Consider the following 19,216-nt stretch of genomic DNA (forward strand, 5'->3'; position numbering starts at 1 on the left):
CCAGTTAAAAGTGTACCAGTAATTGCTGACGACTTGCCCGTTGGTCCCACAGGACACGTTACGTCCAGGACTTGTACATACATGTATAACATAAGTTAAGGGGGATGTTTGAGAACCCTGCGGAGACAGTCCGAGGCTGTGTATAAATTACCTTGTGGAACGTCTCGAGCTGTGGGCCTCTCTGAGGATTCCCGGAGAATGCACAATATCCACACGAGTGTTCACACCCACGGTGGGTGTTAAAATGTGACCTGCCCGAGATTTCTTAGCGATTCTCAGCTTCCTGTCATTAACCTTAAGTGTAGAGTTAGGTTAACCAGTAAACTGCCCGTTCTAAGAGATTTGAGCAATTCAAGAACTGGCACGTTTCCTGGTTAGTAATGTTAGGTTAACTAGTAAACTGCCCGTTCTAAGAGATTTGAGCAATTCAAGAACTGGCATGTTTCCTAGTTAATAAGCATTAACCAGTAAACTATAAGGGTCCTGAGCGATTTGTGAATCCTAAGACTACGTTTCCTGGTTAATAATGACATAAGTACCGATTGCTAGGCAGAGAGAGAGAAATGACACTTTTGATGCTACACCTTGATTCCTTTCACAGGTGCAGCTGGTGGGTGCAGCATTGCCGTGCAGAACAGCTGGTCGTCCCTGTCGCATGCTGCTGCCCCTTCTCTTCTGCCTCGTCTTCATTATTTACTATAAATTTGTATTACATGATTTTACACACAGGTACAGTCACACCACAACTGTCACACCTACACCGTGTATTACATACATTACGCTACATAACAATTAGTTGTTAATGTAAGTGTAGCGAACTTTTCGCTCAGTTTGACCTGAGTACAGGATTTTTCACTGTCGTCACAGAGTTTTTCCCTCAAGCTTGCTTCTGTTAACGTAAATACGAGGTTTTTTCACTCACTGGCGACTGTGACTTTCTCCTGTATCAGGATAGCACACACACACACACCACAGTGTGAATCTTGTGTGACTGAGTTAGGATTTATATGTATGTATATTGAAATTTTTTCCTGAGAAAAAAATTTCACTTTTGATGGGGCATAATGTCACGAGTCGGCTCCTGACATCAACTTTAGTGGGAAATCACGAACTCTAGTGGAATCCCAGTGTTTATCATTCAGTTTAACCGCTACGTATTCACCCGGTCGGGAGTGTTTTCAGAACAGTTTTTCACTGTGTCATAAATGATCATCTTTGTGCGAGACATTAGCACTTCCGCGAGCAATTTATTATGGGCGTGTTTCGCTCATTCTAGCCGTTAGCAGTGCGGCTGGACACTTGCCTCTTTCCCACGATTTGAAGTCAGTCAAAGTTAGTACGCCGTGAAAGCAGGTTGGGCCCAGTGCGTAGCAGTGCTGCCGTTTTCCAGTTCCTGAATTTCCACGTAGTGTGATTGGCGAGAGACTCAGCGTGTGCAGTGTCCTTCCTCAGTAACAACACAAAGTCATCCGCTTAGTCCACTCTTTGACCAGTATTTTCTTTTCGTTTTTTTCTTAGGTTTAAGAGTTAGCTTTTGAGTGAGCGAGTGAGTGTGATCTCCTTATTTGAATTCATTTTGAAATGTAACGTAAATTTATTTCTTTGTAATCAGTAAATTTAACAGTTCTTTTTCTCGAGCTTAATGTGTTTTATTTTCCATATTAAGCTTATTTCACTTATAGCTCTTAGTTTGCATAAACGCTTTGCTATTCATAACTGGTACTGAGGCCAGTCCTTTTGTATTAAGCTTAAAATCCGTTGTGCCAACCAGGAGTTAATGCACCAGCAAGAATCTGTTATCATTAATAGCATTAGTTATGGATTGTCAGGGGTGAAGTCACTTTCTCCAGAGGCTAACAGTACTAACAAACAGCAGTTGTGAGGAATTAGTCTGTGCTGTGTACTGTTGAGAAAGTTTATAAATTCTCGTCCTTAGAGAATCGGCGAAGTAAGGCGACATAAAGTAATCATTGCTTGATTTTCACAAGACAATTCATTGTCCCTGCTCTCAATATTATTGAATAAATATTCTTTAAAATTGCTTATACATTAAAAACCCCATGACACAGTCCACCTCGCTCTGCTCAGCTTGATCTTGCATACTGCAGTCACATGATCTGGTAGACCTCCACATCATTCTTTCACGACTCTTACCAGCAACCGTTCCCAGCATCGATCTCTGTACAAGCACGTAATCAATCAGGCTCCTTTCAACGCGATCCCCATTCCTTCTATATCATGTATATTTATGTGCATCTTCATGTTTGAAAGATGAGTTACAAATGCACAATCTCCTCTCCTGACACATTCCCTGACACATACTTTTACTTAAAATTGTGGTTTGGAACAAATTATTGATGAAGGTTAGGAATGCAGATACACATGAGAGTGGTTGCACATTTATTTCTTAAAAAGGAAAGTGTATTTTATTCCCTAGGCACTGTAAAGCCCAATCTTACAAGCTAATTGGGAGCAAGGATTCTGCTCATTAGCTGAATTCTCCTTAAATAAAGTGAAGACCTTATTGGAAAAATAGGGTTAGGGAGCAAGGCCTCTGAGCGACCTCCCCCCAACCCACCAAAACTGACTTTCTGATCATTTAACCCGCCCCGTCCCGGCCACTTTTCGACTACTGGTACCCCCCAATCCTGGGCATTTTTCGACCCTTTTTTTTTTTTTGCTTAAACTTTCGCTTTTGGTCAGAAACAATGGCCGGTGGCAAAGAAAGTGGTCCCTGGGGTCCCTAATTAGCTTAACCAGGTATGCCTTGGTCCCACCTGGCCCCGTGTTCTCCCTATGCGGTGTGAGCATCAAACGTTTTCTATGGTATTATAAGTTTGGGAAACCAATGAAAGTAAGTAGAAATGAATTTATTACAAACATAAAAACATGTGATAAAAGAGTATATTGGATTTTATACAAAAATAGAGCAGAAATAAGCATTGTACCATCGTGAGAAACGAGCAAAATCGGCCAACTTGGTTCCCATGAATCGCTAACATTCTAAAATCATGATACGTATAATTTTTTTTACTTACATAATACTTCTACAATAACATTATACCATTTTACATTATATTGAACTGTTTTTACGTATTCACAGGCCTTTTGATAACATTTAGCGTAATGCTAGCGCTTATTTACGTAGTGAGTGAACTCGCTGTGACTGATGTTTCAACTCGTATTGTGCTTTTTCTACTTACATAATACCTTTCTAATATTATTATACACTTTTCAACTTTATAGAACTGTTTTGAGATTATTTCAGGCCTTACGTAAATATATAGCGTAATAATAGCGCATAGTAACACACACGGTGAAGTCGCTATGACAACTAATTCAACTTACAACCTATTTTTGTACTTATATAATAATTCTACACTAACATTGCACATGTAAACACTTGATATAATTGATATTATATCATTTCTGAACGTACGATGGAACTTAGCGTCATATTTGCGCGTACTTACACAGGGAGTGTTATCGCGATATCATTTGTTTCATCTTACACAAGTAATCAACTTATAAAATACCTTACTACTAACATTACAACATCATCCACTGTATATAATTCCTATCACATACTTACTGACCAGAATGTGGGTGTACTCGTGACATCAATTATGACAACTTACAGTAATGTTCAACTTATACGTTTTATTCATGCTAACATTACACCCGTTTCCACTTTATTTCCTTGCTATCACATATTTACTGACCAGATTTACACAGTGGGTGTAGTTTTGATAACAATTCTTTCCACTTACACTAATTCTCATCTTATACATTACTTTTCTGAAAAAATAACACCCGTTTCAACTTTATATTTGACTTAGCACCTACTGACTGGCCTTACCATTATCATGAGCGTCATTTCGCCTTCCCACACAGTTTCAGAAGTGTAAGAAATTATATTCCTTGAAACAAGGCTGAAGGCACAACGCAACATTGCACTCGACACACTCGTATCTTGTGTCTTTTCTCTGCGTGGATGGTCTGACTGTCGAGTGCTTACATACATGGCAGCGACGCTGGGGTTTACGACAGTTTGGTTCGGAAGGGATTGCGCTGGGGTAGTGGCGGCCTGCAAGACATAGGGGAGTCTGAGCAGCACGGGGGGCGCGGGGGCGGTGTGGGGGTCTTTCCTGGGCATGCTTGGCGATTATTTCACGTGCCAGCTCCCTCACAAACCCCTCAAAGGTCTCGGATACTCCGGTGGTCATTGCGTGCAGGTAGTGGGCGTTCAGGACCGTGATGTCGAGCAAGTGGAAAAAGAGTTTCTTGTACCACTTCATCGTTGTCTTGGCACAGTCAACACTTGAAATCATCGAGTCTGACTGATCAACTTGCCTCATGTTCAGATTATAGGCAAGTACAGACTCTGGTTTCCATACGTTGCGCCTCCTCTCGCTACGGTGATCCACGGAGTCTGTGCGGTGCATCAGGGGGCTGTGAACAGTTGATAGGAGGCAAACTTCCCTGTTGTGGTTCCACAGGGTTGCAAGGATGTTATTGGCCTGGAAGAAAACCACCTCATTCTTGTCAAGTTTCCTCCCTATCTTGACCATATGGCGACGGTTTCTCTTGACTGTACCACAGACTCCAGTGTCGTGTTGGTGGAGGAACCTAGCGAGAAGAGGGCTAGTGTACCAGTTGTCCAGGTACAAAACATGACCACAATGAAGGTACTCTTCTATCATTGTCTTCACCACGGCCCCAGAGAGTCCTATACTCCGATCTTCTATTATATCTGTCTGTGCGCCCGTGTACAAGACTATGTCTTGCACATAACCAGTCTTACAGTCACACATAACAAAGATCTTGAACCCGAAACGGTGTCTCTTGCTGGGTATGTACTGCCTAAAGGAAATATTGCCTCTCCACAACACAAGACTCTCGTCTATGACGAGGTCTCTGTAGGGATAAAATGAGGAGCAGAACATTTCCCGTAAATGATCAAATACCAGCCTAATTCTCCTCATTTTATCGGTGTTATTTGCATTGGCTGGATCATCTGCATCAAAAAAGTGGAGGCGGCCGAGAATAAACTGAAATCTATTACGACCCATCACCTTTCCAAAGAAAGGTGTTAGGATGATTGGGTCCGTTGTCCAGTAGGCAGGAATTTGATTTTTCCTCACCACACCCATCAAGATTACCAGGGCAAAAAATAGGAACATCTCTGATATAGTCACGGGATAGTCATACTGTTCTGCATGCTTGCTTGTGGTTCCTAAGCGTTCACTTTCAAGGCGCTGGGATTGTGAAAATATATTTGTCTGTTCTACTATGCGTCCAACAAACGCCTCACCAAAAAACAAGTTGAAAAAATCTAACCGTGACGACCCAGCATTTACACCTGGAGCCGTGCAACCTGACTGCCACTCCTCAGTGAAAGGGTGAATAATGGTAGTAAAATTACCCCCATCCTCCCAGTTCCACGTGACACCACCGTCTCCAGCCACGTCACCATCGTCCCCTTCGTCAGGGTGGGGAGGTGAGGGTGGTGGGGGAGGTTGGGGAGGTGGAGAGCGGCGCCTCTCATCACTCGCACTTCTCTTCCCTCTCCCTTTTCCTTTGCCCTTTCCCTTCCCTTTCTTTCCTTTCCCCACATCCTGGGGCTGTGGGGAGGAAGTTTGTGAATATTCAGGGGCGAAAGAAGTGCTGGGGAGTGACTCAACCTCCTCTCCCCTAGGCCTACGAGCACCATGTGCTCGTGCTGCCTCCCTCACACCACTGGCCCCTTCACCCCGCACTACCCCCACACCACTCTCACTTTCACCCCGCGCTGCCGCCACAACACTTTCCCTTTCTCCCAGCAATCCCACCACACCACCTGCTACTTCCCCAGACAAAGTACTTGAACCATACCTTAGGTGTCGTCTCGCCCCACCTTCTGATCCACGTGGTGATATTTTCTCCTTTCCCAACCATGCGGCGATATCACATCCTAGGCCTCCGTCATCCTCATCGTCCTCATCCTCGTCCTGATCGGAATCGTGATGGAGAGATAGCTGTGCATGTGGTTGGGGAGCAGGCTGGCCTTCCCTTGCCTTACGGTATGTCACATACCGCGTTTTTCGGGGCGAAGGGACTTCCTCATCACTGCTACTTGTTTCTTCCTCTGGCTGGACGTAATCGCGATCCACCACATCATCATCGAGTGGAGAATCACTGTCTCCAGTGAAGGCTTCCAGGACGGATGCAATTTGCTCGTCTGAGAGACCTTTCCGCGCCATGTCTGACCTGGGTCACTGCTGGCAGGTGAGTGACCGAGACAAGGGCGAGCGCGGGTCACGCGGGGTCTAGGACGCTGCCCGCCTGGCGGCAGGTAGGGGAGGCTTGGGTACCCGGGCGAAACGAAAATCTCCCGCGAATTTTGAAAATTGTGGAAATTATGAACCTTGCAATTGCAGGACGTTGAAGTACGTCCTCGGGACTGGCTGTGACAAAACGTGAGGACGTGGAAGTACGTCCTCGGGACGGCGCGGGTTAAAGCTGGAATAAGTGGTTAGTACAAGAGGGTAATACATCTAACAGCATTAGAAAATGGAAGAAAAACATATTCAACAAGCAGTTGGATGTCCTACTTAGGTTTTGAGTGTCTTCCGTGATGTATGCCAGCTGTGCTCCACCACCGCTTGGCTGGCTTGTTTCCTCTCTCCGAGGCCCGAAAGGGTGTGGTGGTGGGAAGCTGGTGAGAGAATCAAAGATTCAACTCCTCCATCTTTGCCTTTGATGATTTGACGATGGAGACGAGAAGAGGCTCTCGAACCCACGGAAATCTTCCTCTTCCTCTTGACCTGATGACGGTGATGAGGGTGGTGGTGGCTGTGGGGTGCAGGATGCTGAAGGCTTGGAGGGAGGAGGTGTAGGGGGGCTGAACAGAGTCCTGGGAACTGCCTTGCTCGTACTGGGTCCTGGATCCAACGTTGATGAGCTAGTCGAGGGGTGAGGTTTCTTCTTGAAGAAACTGTCGATGGTGGTCTGGGGTGCTTTCGCCTTCTTCTGACGGAGCAGCTCCACGTACTCCAACAGCAGCTTCATCATCCCTGTCTTGAAGTTCATAGCCCGGTTAACAAAAGGGTCTGTGTCCAGCATATCGTCTGCCAGTCCCATCGCTTTGTTGATGATGTCGCTGAGGAGCTTGTTGGTTAGCTCCTTAACCTCAGGCAGCTTATCCTCCTCCACCGCCTCCTGCTGTTGGTGTTTCTCGAGCTGGAAAAGGTCATCCTTTGTCAGCTCCTGTGAGTGGGATTGCAGGAGCTCCTCCACATCCTGCTGGTTAACTTCGTCAAAGCCAGCATTCTGTGCAAGGACAACAATGTCGTTCTGTACATCAGCCAGCGGCTCAGCCGGAAAGCCACGGAACGAGTTCACACACTTGGGCCACAGCAACTTCCACATTCCATTCAGGTTCCCCTCCTTCACCTCTTCCCAGGATTCCTTAATGTTGAGGATGGCTTCCTTAATGTTGTACGCTTTCCAGAATTCCATTACAGACTTCCCAGCATCCAAGGCGTCGTTAAGTTTCCACATACACCCCCTGGTGTAGTATGCCACAAAGGAGGCAATTACACCTTGGTCCATGGGCTGCAGTAAGGCAGTGGTGTTAGGTGGGAGAAACACCACTTTTATATTCGGGAACACTTCCTCGATGGTTGTCGGGTGTCCTGGGGCATAATCCAGGATGAGCAAACACTTGTTAGTCAGGTTGTACTTGCCACGTCACTTCTTCAGGAAGGGCATGAAATATTCCGTCAGGTACTCTAGGAACATGGTCCTCATCACCCAGGCCTTGTTTGCCCGCCAAACAACAGGGAGGCTATAGAGATATATGCTGTGCGGCGCCCTTAGGTGTTGGGAGTGGTACACCTGGAGAGATTTCAGCCATTCATCACCTGCAGTGTTGCCGCCAAGAAAAGTTAGGCGATCCTTACTCGCCTTGAAGCCAGGCGCCAATCTCTCGTCCCGCTAGATGTAGGTGCGGGAAGGCATCTTCCAGAAGAGGCCAGTCTCGTCCAGGTTAAAGTCTTGCCTTGTGTCATAGCCGCTCTCTTCGGTGATCTTCTGCAGCTGCTCAGGGAATGCGTTGGCCATGTCCATATCAGCACTCACCTCCCCTTGAATTTTGATATTATGGAGGTTTGCACACCTATTAAAATGTGCAGACCATCCATCACTGGCCATGAAGGTGTCACTAACAGGTGAGGGCTTGCCATGGGCCTGGCTAGGACCTGCACCACCACTACCCCCAGAGCTAGCACCACCGCCTGGATCAGCACTCGACATGCTATCGTCACTGGTCACATCACTCGCACTCGCACGACCTGCACTACCTACAACACTTGCATCATATTGTACTCTTTCTTGCACCTTTCCCACACTTTCAGTGCCTTGGCTTGAATCAGGGCCTTGGAGAGAGGCATGCAGACCTTGGGTCTGGTCCTCCACCCAGACTCACAGCAGCTTCTTCATTTTCTCCATCACACAGTCATTGGTGCCGGTCTGGGTAGCACTCAGAGGCACACTGGACGAAGCAGCCAAATCAGTAAGTTTCTACTTGTTCTTCAGGATGGTGCACAAGGTTGAGGAGGAGAGCTCGTAGATAGAGCAAAGCTCCTCCATGTGCACACCTCTGTTGTGCTTCGTAATTATCTCCAGTTTCTGGGCGACAGAGATAGAAAGCCGAGCACGCTTAGCACTGGGAGTATTAGGGGTCACAATGGAATGCTTAGAAGACATGATCATACAGTAATCCTGGGCACAGAAAAAATGCATGCTTCAAGACTTACCTTAACTGGGCAAGCTTGGCTGGAAGAATGTTTATGAAAATAAGGCGGGAAGAGGCTCGCAGAGCTAGCATGAGACTCGTTTCCTAGCTGCTGAGGTAAACACAGCGGACAGCTGCAGTGCGACCCTCAACTCGATTCTCGCAATTGCAGATTTTTACCGGCTCGTTAAACCGGCAGTGGTGCAAATTCCTAAACCTCGTGTTAGCAAATTCTCACTAAGCGATTGCTTGTTAACTGGGACTTGCCTGTACAGACATACATATACATATACATGTGTATATATACTGTATATATATATGTATACTGCATATATATATGTATATATATATATATATATATATATATATATATATATATATATATACAGTACAATCCCAGCTATCCGGTATCCAGACAAACGGAATACTCAGAACAACGGGAAAATTCAAGGGCTGGTAAAAATGTCTAAGTTATAACTGTGCGCCAATTTGAATGGACCACCAAACCGCCGTTTGATTGTGTCACGCGAGGCTGGGGGAAGTCAGACAAAGCGAGGTGAAGGCATTTCCGGCTGATGTAAATCCCTAGCAAATCCTCTTAACCAACCCTCCTCTCCCCCTCTTTCCCCTACTTGAATTCAGTCATCCTCCACACCCTCCAAAAATCACCAGTCTGCGTTTTGCCACCAGGCAGTAAACAAGGTCTCTTGCTATTGTGTTCCTCTGATAGACGATAATTTGTACACTCCAAAATGCCTAAAGTGCAAACTAAACGTAAGCGTATCGTGCTTACCTTGAAACAGAAGCTGGACATATGCAACAGACTTGAAAAAGGTGAACATTATAAAACACTAATGGCTGAATATAAATGTTAATAGGAATGAAAGTTTACTTTGTTGGAAGAAAAATAAATAAATAATATGCTTGCATTTCATACGTACATCATTTATTTTATTTTCTGCAAAACAGCTGAGTGGCAGGTGAGGGGTGGAGTGATGGAGGTCAGGTAGGGAAGAAGAAGAACAGTCGGAAACGTAAACAAACTCACGTGGGGGCACAGGTGTTGTGATAATTCTACAGTGCAGTCTTAACACATCATCAGTTCACTAATAAATGTTCAAGCTTTTATTTCTTTATTTTATTTTTCACTTTTTATGAGTACAGTACATATAATGAATACAGTAATTTGATAAACAATGGACTGGTGTAATTTGCAGTACTGCAAATTGCTAGACATTGCACACGTGCCTTATGACCATGGTGTGTGTTTACAAGGCAGTTTTTCAGGCGGAATCTCTTAGTGTAACCCCTAATGTGACTGGTGAGTACCTGAACTGTATTTACTGCTGTGATAGCCTTTGTATAGATTTGACTTGAAAATCAGAAATACGGGAAAAATCTGTAACCGGGAAGGTAAATTCCCCAAGCCACCCGGTTAACTGGGATTGTACTGTATATATATACACACACACACACACACACACACACACACACACACAGGTATACCCTGCCACACAGTCACCCTTTATGCGATATCCTGCCTCCGCGATGTAAAAAAATAACACCCTTCCCCACCTAACGATAGCCAGTCCCCTGTTATCTGTCTGTCTGTCTATTCTCAGACACCTTAATCCCATAAGGGGTGGCCACAAACAAATTGCCTCCCTGTCGCCCTATCCAGTGCCACTTCACTGCCTTGCTCCCAGCTCACACACCCCTCTCTCATACTTATACCTCTCCACTCCATCCCTCCATCTCATCCTCAGCGACCCCCTTCCTCTCCCCCCTTCCAAATCACTTGCATACACTCTCCTCATTAGTCTCTCATTCTCCAAGCTCTCCCCATGGCCAAACCACCTCAGTGTAGTTCTCCTAACACTTTCTGTCACATCCACTTCCACACCACAGTGCTTCTTCAGTTTCTTATTTATTAGTCTGTCTCTCCATGTAACTCCACATCCTCCTCTCAGATAACTCATTTCCACTGCTCTCACTCTTGACTTATGCCTTTCCAACAAGATCCAAGTTTCACTTCCATACATTAGAGTTGGTATCACAATACTGTCATGCAGTGACTTTTACTTAGGCGATGGGGACCTGGAGCGGTGGCGTCTTTGCCGTGGGTCTCCCCCCAGAGGCTGTCGAAGCAGAAGAGGACAGCATGGGGTCCAAACCACCACAAACCCCTCCGGCCCATCACGGGGCCCAAGAACCTGGGAGTGGCTTTGGTCACCTGGGCAGGTACCGCATCTCTCAGCACAACACATACAACAACACTGTTTTTTCTACACCGAGAAATGACTCCCCGATGGTCATTTCTTGACAACTTCTTCTGGTCGGGGACATTGAGAGCAATCCAGGACCCACCAACAAATACATATGTCCAAAATGCTCAGAACCTATCATGTCGAGCGGACAGACAAAAGGTTCAGTTCAGTGCAATTCCTGCAAGAACTCGTTCAGTTCAATGCAATTCCTGGAAGAACTGGACCCATTACACCTGCACAACACTTGCATTCAGAAGACACTACACAAACACCTGGACTTGCTCCTTATGCTCATTCCCCCTACCCACTAACCCCCCCACCAACCCTACTCCTACTTCCTCCACACCTCCTCAGTCTAACCCACTGATCCTTCCCACACCATCCAATCCCCCAACCCCTCCCATTCCACCCCATCCTAATCCACCCCAACCCTTACGTCCATCACAACCTTCTTCTACCTCTTCCCTTCTGCCCACACCACCACCTCCCTCCCGTGCTGCAACAGGCAACACACATCGCACACACAACGTAAACATCCTTCAGTTAAACACAGATGGCATAAACACCAAAAAACTGGAACTCACACTATTCATCAAACAACAAAACATACATATTGCCATCGTACATGAAACAAAGCTACTCAAAACACAAAAATACTTACATTTCATAATTTCACCACCATTCGACAAGACCAGGCCAACAGTGGTGGCAGTGGACTTATTACCCTGGTACACAAATCCATCAACTTTTCAGATATCAGTGCACACACAAAATCACTGCTTCCCCCACATGACACCACAACAGAAATACAATCAGTTAAGATACGCATTGGTAACAAATCACACATAATAATCGCCAACACATACATTTCTCCCTAGTCAACGCCAAGGTGTCAGCCTGGCATATCAGCAACCCTGACACAGACAGAGGGCTGGCACTGCAATCCCAAACAGATCATCTTTTCATAATGAATAATCTCCATCAACATACCCATATCCCACACCAGGCCCTCTTCCTCCCATCATCCCCAGACATCACCTTTTGCTCCCAAACCTTGCTCCCACAACATCCTGGAGAGTGGTCAATACCCTTGGATCTGATCACCTCCCAATCATCATCACTGCCAAAACCAGAATCACCCCAGCTGGCCACAGACACACATACACTAATTATAAGAGAGCCAACAGAGAGGCCTTCACAACTGAAACAGAACAACATTTGGAAACATTAAACAGTATATCCATCACAAACATCAACACCGCTGTACACACTTTCAATACAATTACAGTATACAGAATGCAAACAAAAGACACATCCCTAGAGGCAACAGAATGAGACACAACCCCAACGTCACACCAGAAATTCAAGGCCTTATCAGTCAACAGGACACACTACAACACTCCCCAACACCCCATACCCAAGACAGTGTACAACAAATACAAGAACTCAACACTCATATAAACAATAAAATATCAGAACAGCAAACACTAAACTGGAATAAGTATCTCCAAACTCTTAACCACAAAGCAAACACCAGCAGACTCTACAAAACACTAAATTGCATCACACACTCCACCAGCAACACTACACAATCACATGCTGCCATCACAACAACAGACACCAGACCTTCAAACAAACAACAAGCAAACACTCTCATCAATCACTTTTCACATGTCAGCCATCTAAACCCCCATCGCGACGAGCAACGTATCATCCGACGTAAGAGACAGTTCCCCATAGATCCAGACTTCGCACCTTTCACTTACAACCAGATGAAGCACATCATTACCAGCCTTAAGCACTCATCTGCCTGTGGACTAGACAACATAAGCAATATTCACCTTAAACACCTTGGACCACAAGGCATACAAATACACACCAACGTATCTAACTATAGCTACTCACACAACATAATACCCAACATCTGGAAGCATGGCATCATTATCCCCAAACCCAACAAAGACCCCATATTACCTTCCTTACACCGCCCCATCACACTCCTCTGCACCTCCTCCAAAGTCACTGAACGACAGCCAGTTACACCTCACACCCTCCTAGCCCCATCGCAACATGGCTTTAGGCCACTACATCCCACAAACACACTTCTTACAGACCTCTCACAGAGAGTTTTTCATGGCATGAATTCAGCTAGGCCACCACACACAACACTTCTGGTCACGCTAGACATTAGCAAAGCTTTCGATGCCATCCCCCGCCACAGCCTCACAAACAAAATACTTGACACATACATGCACAATAACACAAAAAGATGGCAGGCAAACTACTTAGCAGGCAGATGTGCACATGTAACATTTTTTGGTTAGTCTTCGAACATCAGAAATTTCACAAATGGCATCCCCCAAGGATCTGTTTTGTCCCCTACACTCTTCAACCCATACATGCCTGACATACCCACACCACAGATACACATAGCTTCCTATGCAGATGACATAACACATGTACACACCAAAATACTGTACAAACACAGCTGCACACATCCTCCAACCTTACCTCAACACACTACACGAATGGTTCACCACAAACAGGCTCAAAATAGCCCCAGCCAAATCTACAGTGCCCCTTCTCACAAACTGAACAACAGAACACAGCCACATTCCACACCTCACCATAAACAACACTATCTACCCCCCCCCCCCCAAAATCCAGTACGTCAGTGTCATTTAAACAACACATCACAAACATTAAAAATAAAATAATGCCAAGATTCAATGCCTTGAGGTCACTTGCCCATACAACATTTGGATACAACAAAGAAACCACCACCACAGCATATAAACAATATATTATTTCAGTTATGAATTATGCAAGCTCTGCTGGGGCTCCTAACCTCACTGAAAGACACTACAACACTCTACAGACCATACTGAACTAGGCCCTAAAAATATTCACAGGCTGCACAGCTAGTACACCCACAGACCACCTACATCAAGAAACCAAAGTCCTCAAAGTCAAGGATCAGCCAGACATGAGAGGCACCCAAATTCTCACTGCAACCTCCACAAACCCACACCATCCACTACAGTACATGGCAGCACATCCACACTCACCAAGGAACATCAAAACAACACCCAGCACACAATATCTTACACAAATACTGTCATCTCTCCCCCTTCGTCCACCTCAGACCAGCTTCCAGAAGCATATCCATTCTCAGATCGCTCGCTGCTCCATTCAGTCACTTAAAGACAACACACAGCTGCATGCACTGCCTCCTGATATCCACCCCTCTGAATCCTATCTCTCTCGTGAGGACAGGGTCCACCTGTCCAGGCTGAAATGTGGGCACCATCCAGCTCTCATAAGTTACCAGAAGAGGCTGGATGACTCCGTTGCTGATGCCTGTCCAGAATGTAACACAGCACCCCATACTATTAGGCACATTATGGAAGATTGCATTGCACACAATCACCTATGCCAACAACACAACATAAACTCCTTGAGAGCTCTGTGGGAAAGCCCAATCTCAGCCATGGCCTTCTGTAGGGACTCGGGGCTGTTCAGCCAAACTGCCTAGGGAACGACTAATACTACTAATGCAATGAGTTTTGTTTGTTTTTTACCAATTTTGATATTTTATACAGTACATAAGGTTTATGTTTTGTTTGATTTATTAACTTTTTTTCTTTATATAGTAATGTGATTTAACCATAGGTGTGGTGAACACTCATTTTTGGGTACAGCTTGCTAAGTTTAATTTTTTCCGGACTTATTTTTGATGATTTTCAGATTTTACTTTAGGGTTTGGATGAGTTATAAACTGCTTTTAGACTTAGTTTAGCTTGTTTTAAAGCTCTTTGGGGATATAGGTGAGCTAGAAACTTGTTTTTGGACTCATTTGGTTGGGTTTTGGACTTGGTTGGGGGGGGGGGAATCCCAAGGCCCCAAAACACATCCCTATACTTTCTATGTTATAACGTCCCTGTTTAACGAGATGCCGACTCAATGATGAGTTTTCTCAAACGCATCTCATAGTTATAGTGAAGATGACCTGTATATAACTTACTGAACTGCAGGCTGAAGTTGCCCTTCACTTGCAGTCCACAGTCCTCCTCTTAATGGATGGGAAGGGAGTTGAGAGATATTTGTATAACCAGACAGTGGAGCTGCCCAGATATATCATTGCCACTACCTTCTGAAGGTGCCCCTCTCCTATGCCTTTTGGAGATAGGACAAGAAATCTGATGAATTAAATGACGTGTGAATGACCTAAATCATACAGCAATCTTTTGATAATTCACATTCTGTTTATGCTTTCTTGTATCTCATTTCTGGATGCTACTCACTCTGTTTATCATTGAGAAATATGCTTAGGATCATGATGTTGAACAGTTCTGTTTTATTTTTTATCACATCATAATATTTAGTTGACATATGGAAGGATGTAATTGTGATTGACACTATTATGGGCCAGTGATGCACCAAGGCGTCATATGTTGGCCAGCCGATTCCGGGCCCATGACGCGGTGGTGCATCATTTGTTGAAGCAATTTTTCATGGCTCAAATACATGGCGTAACAGTCTGGTAAACACAGGCAACACTTAAAGCTGGCTTGGAAACGTGTTAATAAAATAAAAAACCTTTCATTTCCAGTAATTCATATGAAAATACTTGTATTTTCATTTCCCTCCAGATGTTGATAAACAAATGAAATACCAGTCCAACAGCCCCCGAAGCTTGAGTATTCTGGGGTTCACAAAGTCTGCCAATGTGTCACATGGCAGGCGGGCAGGAGACCAGGTGTTGGTAATCACTGCCAGAGAAGGTGATGAGGTGAGTAAGCAGTAGAGGAGTTTTTGTTGTTATTTAAAGCTGGTCTGTCTGGTCAAGCAGACCCATGAGCCACAGGTGAGCAACTGCCTCTGTAGGTCTGGAATGCAGGTACAGAACAATACATACACAGTGGAGGGATCTGAGACCCCTTTGTGGTAGACAACACTTCACCAAAGTTGGACTAGGGTTCATCCCACAGCAAGGTGCTGGGAAATATGGGGAGATGTGGCTCCCGGTTAGATGTCGCAGCTGCTCCACCCAGGATGCACAGCATCACCACAGGTAAGCTCCCCTTCATTGCTGCTAGCAGAGGAGAAAAGGCAAGAGGTAGTGATAACATCAGTATGGGGGAAAAAAATCACAAGAATTTATTAGCCCCTTCATTATGATGATATGTAGTTTCATCTTGCAACTTCTAGAGGATTTTGTTCATTGTAATAAAAGACCTCATATTGAAGGGACTAATGACAGCTATATCTATCTCCTCCCAGTTTAAATATCTTTCTTAAACAGGAAAGAAAAAAAAATGTATTAATCTGGTATCATCATCGTCGTCGTCATCCGGACCTCCTTTCCACCTTGGGGCCGGGTGAGGGGTAGTAGCGTCCAGACAGCCAAAGTTTGCCCAGTTTAGTGGGCCACACCTCTATTCACTCATCATTCAAGCCCACGGAATCCTGGCTTCATCAGATAGGCCAAAAAAATTCACCAAGTTCTGTAGCTTCGCATATATGGTAATTATCCGATAGCGTCAGTCCGAATGCTGTCACATTAAAAAGGGGGTGCCAAATCCCTGGCCATGTGCTTCTTCACACAAAATTCATCCAGCCAGCTCGATCCCGTGTCAGTCCCTTACCCTCACCAACTTCCATACCTCTCTCACACTCGTCTACCATATCCTTCCATCTTCTTCTTGGCCGACCTCGCCTCCTTTCTGTTTCAGATTTGCTTAGATATACCCTTTTCACCACTTGATTGTTATCCTTTTCTCTCCACATGACCATAGCATCTCAGTACACTCACTTAGATTCTGGTGTCCACAGACGTCCTCACTCTGCATCTTTCATGAATCACATTATTCCACATCCTGTCCACTCACTGTACTCCCAATACATTCCTCAGCAGTCCCATCTCCACTGCTCTTATTCATGACTTTTCGTTTTCTCTCCACATTATAGTCTCACACCTGTATGTCAGTTGGCACTATATCCTATTTGATTGACCTGTGCACCTGTCATGTATGGGGCAAGTAGGGTGTATTTGATTCGTGGCTGCTGATTGGCCACCAGTGATGTAAAGCTACAGCTCTTCTCATTTTAACACATACTGTATATTTATATTTGTAAGTTGCTTGGAATATAAGCAGCCTGTTTAAATGTGGAATAATATCCAAAGCTCAGGAGGTCGAAATTAGCATTAAAAGATTACTTTTATCAAAGAAAATTAAAGTTAATTATAAAGTCTTAGGAAACAATGGGTGATGTTTGAAGTAAATTATCCACCCACAGTGTACATGTACGTCCACATGTTGCACTACAACCACCCACGGTGTACACCTACAGTATGTCAGCATGTTACACTATAATACATGTCTGCATTTACTTCAGTGACATCATTGGTGGCCAATCAGCAGCTGCAAATCAAATATACCCTACTAGTTCCATATATCTTAGATGCACAAGTCAGTCAATTAGGGCATAGCACTCCTTCATGTAAGCCTCACACAGCTGCAGTACTCAAGCCTCTGTTTCCTATCAAGGCCTTCATAGCACCAGCTGCTTCCTTCCTTGTGTCACTGTACTTTCCATTTCTTTTGCACATTTTCCTCTCTTTTCTATCACTGTACCCAGGTGTTTGAACTCTTTCCCCAATTCCAGTCTCTCTTCATTCACTGTAACATCACACTGAGTCACCTTCTCTCTCAGTAACAGTCATTTTACTCTTTTCTACATTTACTTTAAAGGCACGATGCTCATAGGCATCTACAAAACTCTGCACTACTCAACAAAGCTCTTGTCTAGTATTTGCAAGTAGCACTGCATCATCAGCATACATCAAATTTGAGATATTCCATCCATCATCATGCATTACCAACGCCATCCCTCTCTCCATTACTCATGTCTATACTTCTTCCCATCCATCTATCTATCTGTCTTTTGCCAGATGCCTTAATCCTGTATGGGGTGGCCACAAACAAATCGCCTCCATGTCGCCCTGTCCCCCGCCATTTCACTGCCCTGCTTTCAACTCACACCCCTTTCTCTCATATACCTCTCCACTCCATCCCTCCAGCTCATCCTCGGCCTCCCCCTCCCTCTCCCCCCCTCTACTCTCACATACACTCTCCTCGTCAGTCTCTCACTTTCCATCCTCTCCACATGGCCAAACCACCTCAGTATGTTCCTCCTAATGCTTCCTATCACATCCACGTCCACACCACAACGCTCCTTTATATCCTCATTTGTCAGCCTGTCTCTCCATGTGACTCCACAGGCTCCTCTTAAATAACTCATTTCCACTGCATTCACTCTTGACTTGTATCCTTCCAACAACGTCCAAGCTTCACTTCCATACGTTAGAGTTGGTATCACAGTACTGCCATGTAGTAACTTTTTCACTTCCATGCACACTTCCCTGTTTCTTATCACTGCTTTCAAGGAACCAGCAACCTTTCTTCCGTGTTATACCCTTTCACGCACTTCACGCTCCAAACTTCCATCCTTACATATCACACTCCCCAAGTCCTTAAATGTACTCAGATTTTCCATTTCCTCATCATCCAACCTCACTGTATGTTCACTGACTTCAACTCTCTCAAAGACCATCACTTTACTCTTCCCTACATTCACCCCTAGATTCTGTTTCTTACACACTCTCCCAGACTCATCCACCAAGCCTTGCAGCTCCCCTTCGTCTTCACTTAACAACACAGTATCATCTGCAAACAACAGTACAGGGACTTTCCAAACACTACCCTCTCTCACTAGGGCCACTCCAACATCCACTGCCTTACCGTGTATCTCTTTTATTACCCCATCTATGTACAGATTGAACAACCATGGAGACATGACACATCCCTGTTTCAACCCAACCTTTAAATAGAAAAATTCACTCAGTTCGCCATCCACATGCACTGCAGCCTTAGCACTGTCATACATACCCTTCACAGCATTCAACAATTTTCCATCTACTCCATATATTCTTAATACTTTCCACAATCCTTGTCTGTCCACCCAGTCATATGCTTTCTCCAAATCCATGAAGGCCACATACAACTTCTTTCCCTTCTCTGGAAACTTTTCCACTAAAGATCTAACAATGAATATCTGATCTACATGACCTCTTCCCTTCCTAAAGCCTCCCTGTTTTTCTCCAACTAAT

At 44.8% G+C, this 19,216-nt stretch overlaps 1 protein-coding gene across 1 annotated transcript in view; it reads left to right on the top strand.

Moving 5' to 3' along the window:
• Ku80 (X-ray repair cross-complementing protein 5 Ku80) overlaps positions 1 to 19,216 on the top strand; it is a 239,485-nt gene that overhangs the window by 112,753 nt on the left and 107,516 nt on the right. The window contains exon 9 of the mRNA XM_080283853.1: positions 15,696 to 15,835. Coding sequence (XP_080139979.1) covers positions 15,696 to 15,835 — 140 coding nt within the window. The remainder of the gene's footprint in view (positions 1 to 15,695; positions 15,836 to 19,216) is intronic.

The sequence above is a fragment of the Coenobita brevimanus genome, chromosome 98, assembly GCF_032717465.1.
Source record: "Coenobita brevimanus isolate Jiangsu-jjx chromosome 98, ASM3271746v2, whole genome shotgun sequence".
Taxonomy (NCBI): Eukaryota; Metazoa; Arthropoda; class Malacostraca; order Decapoda; family Coenobitidae; genus Coenobita; species Coenobita brevimanus.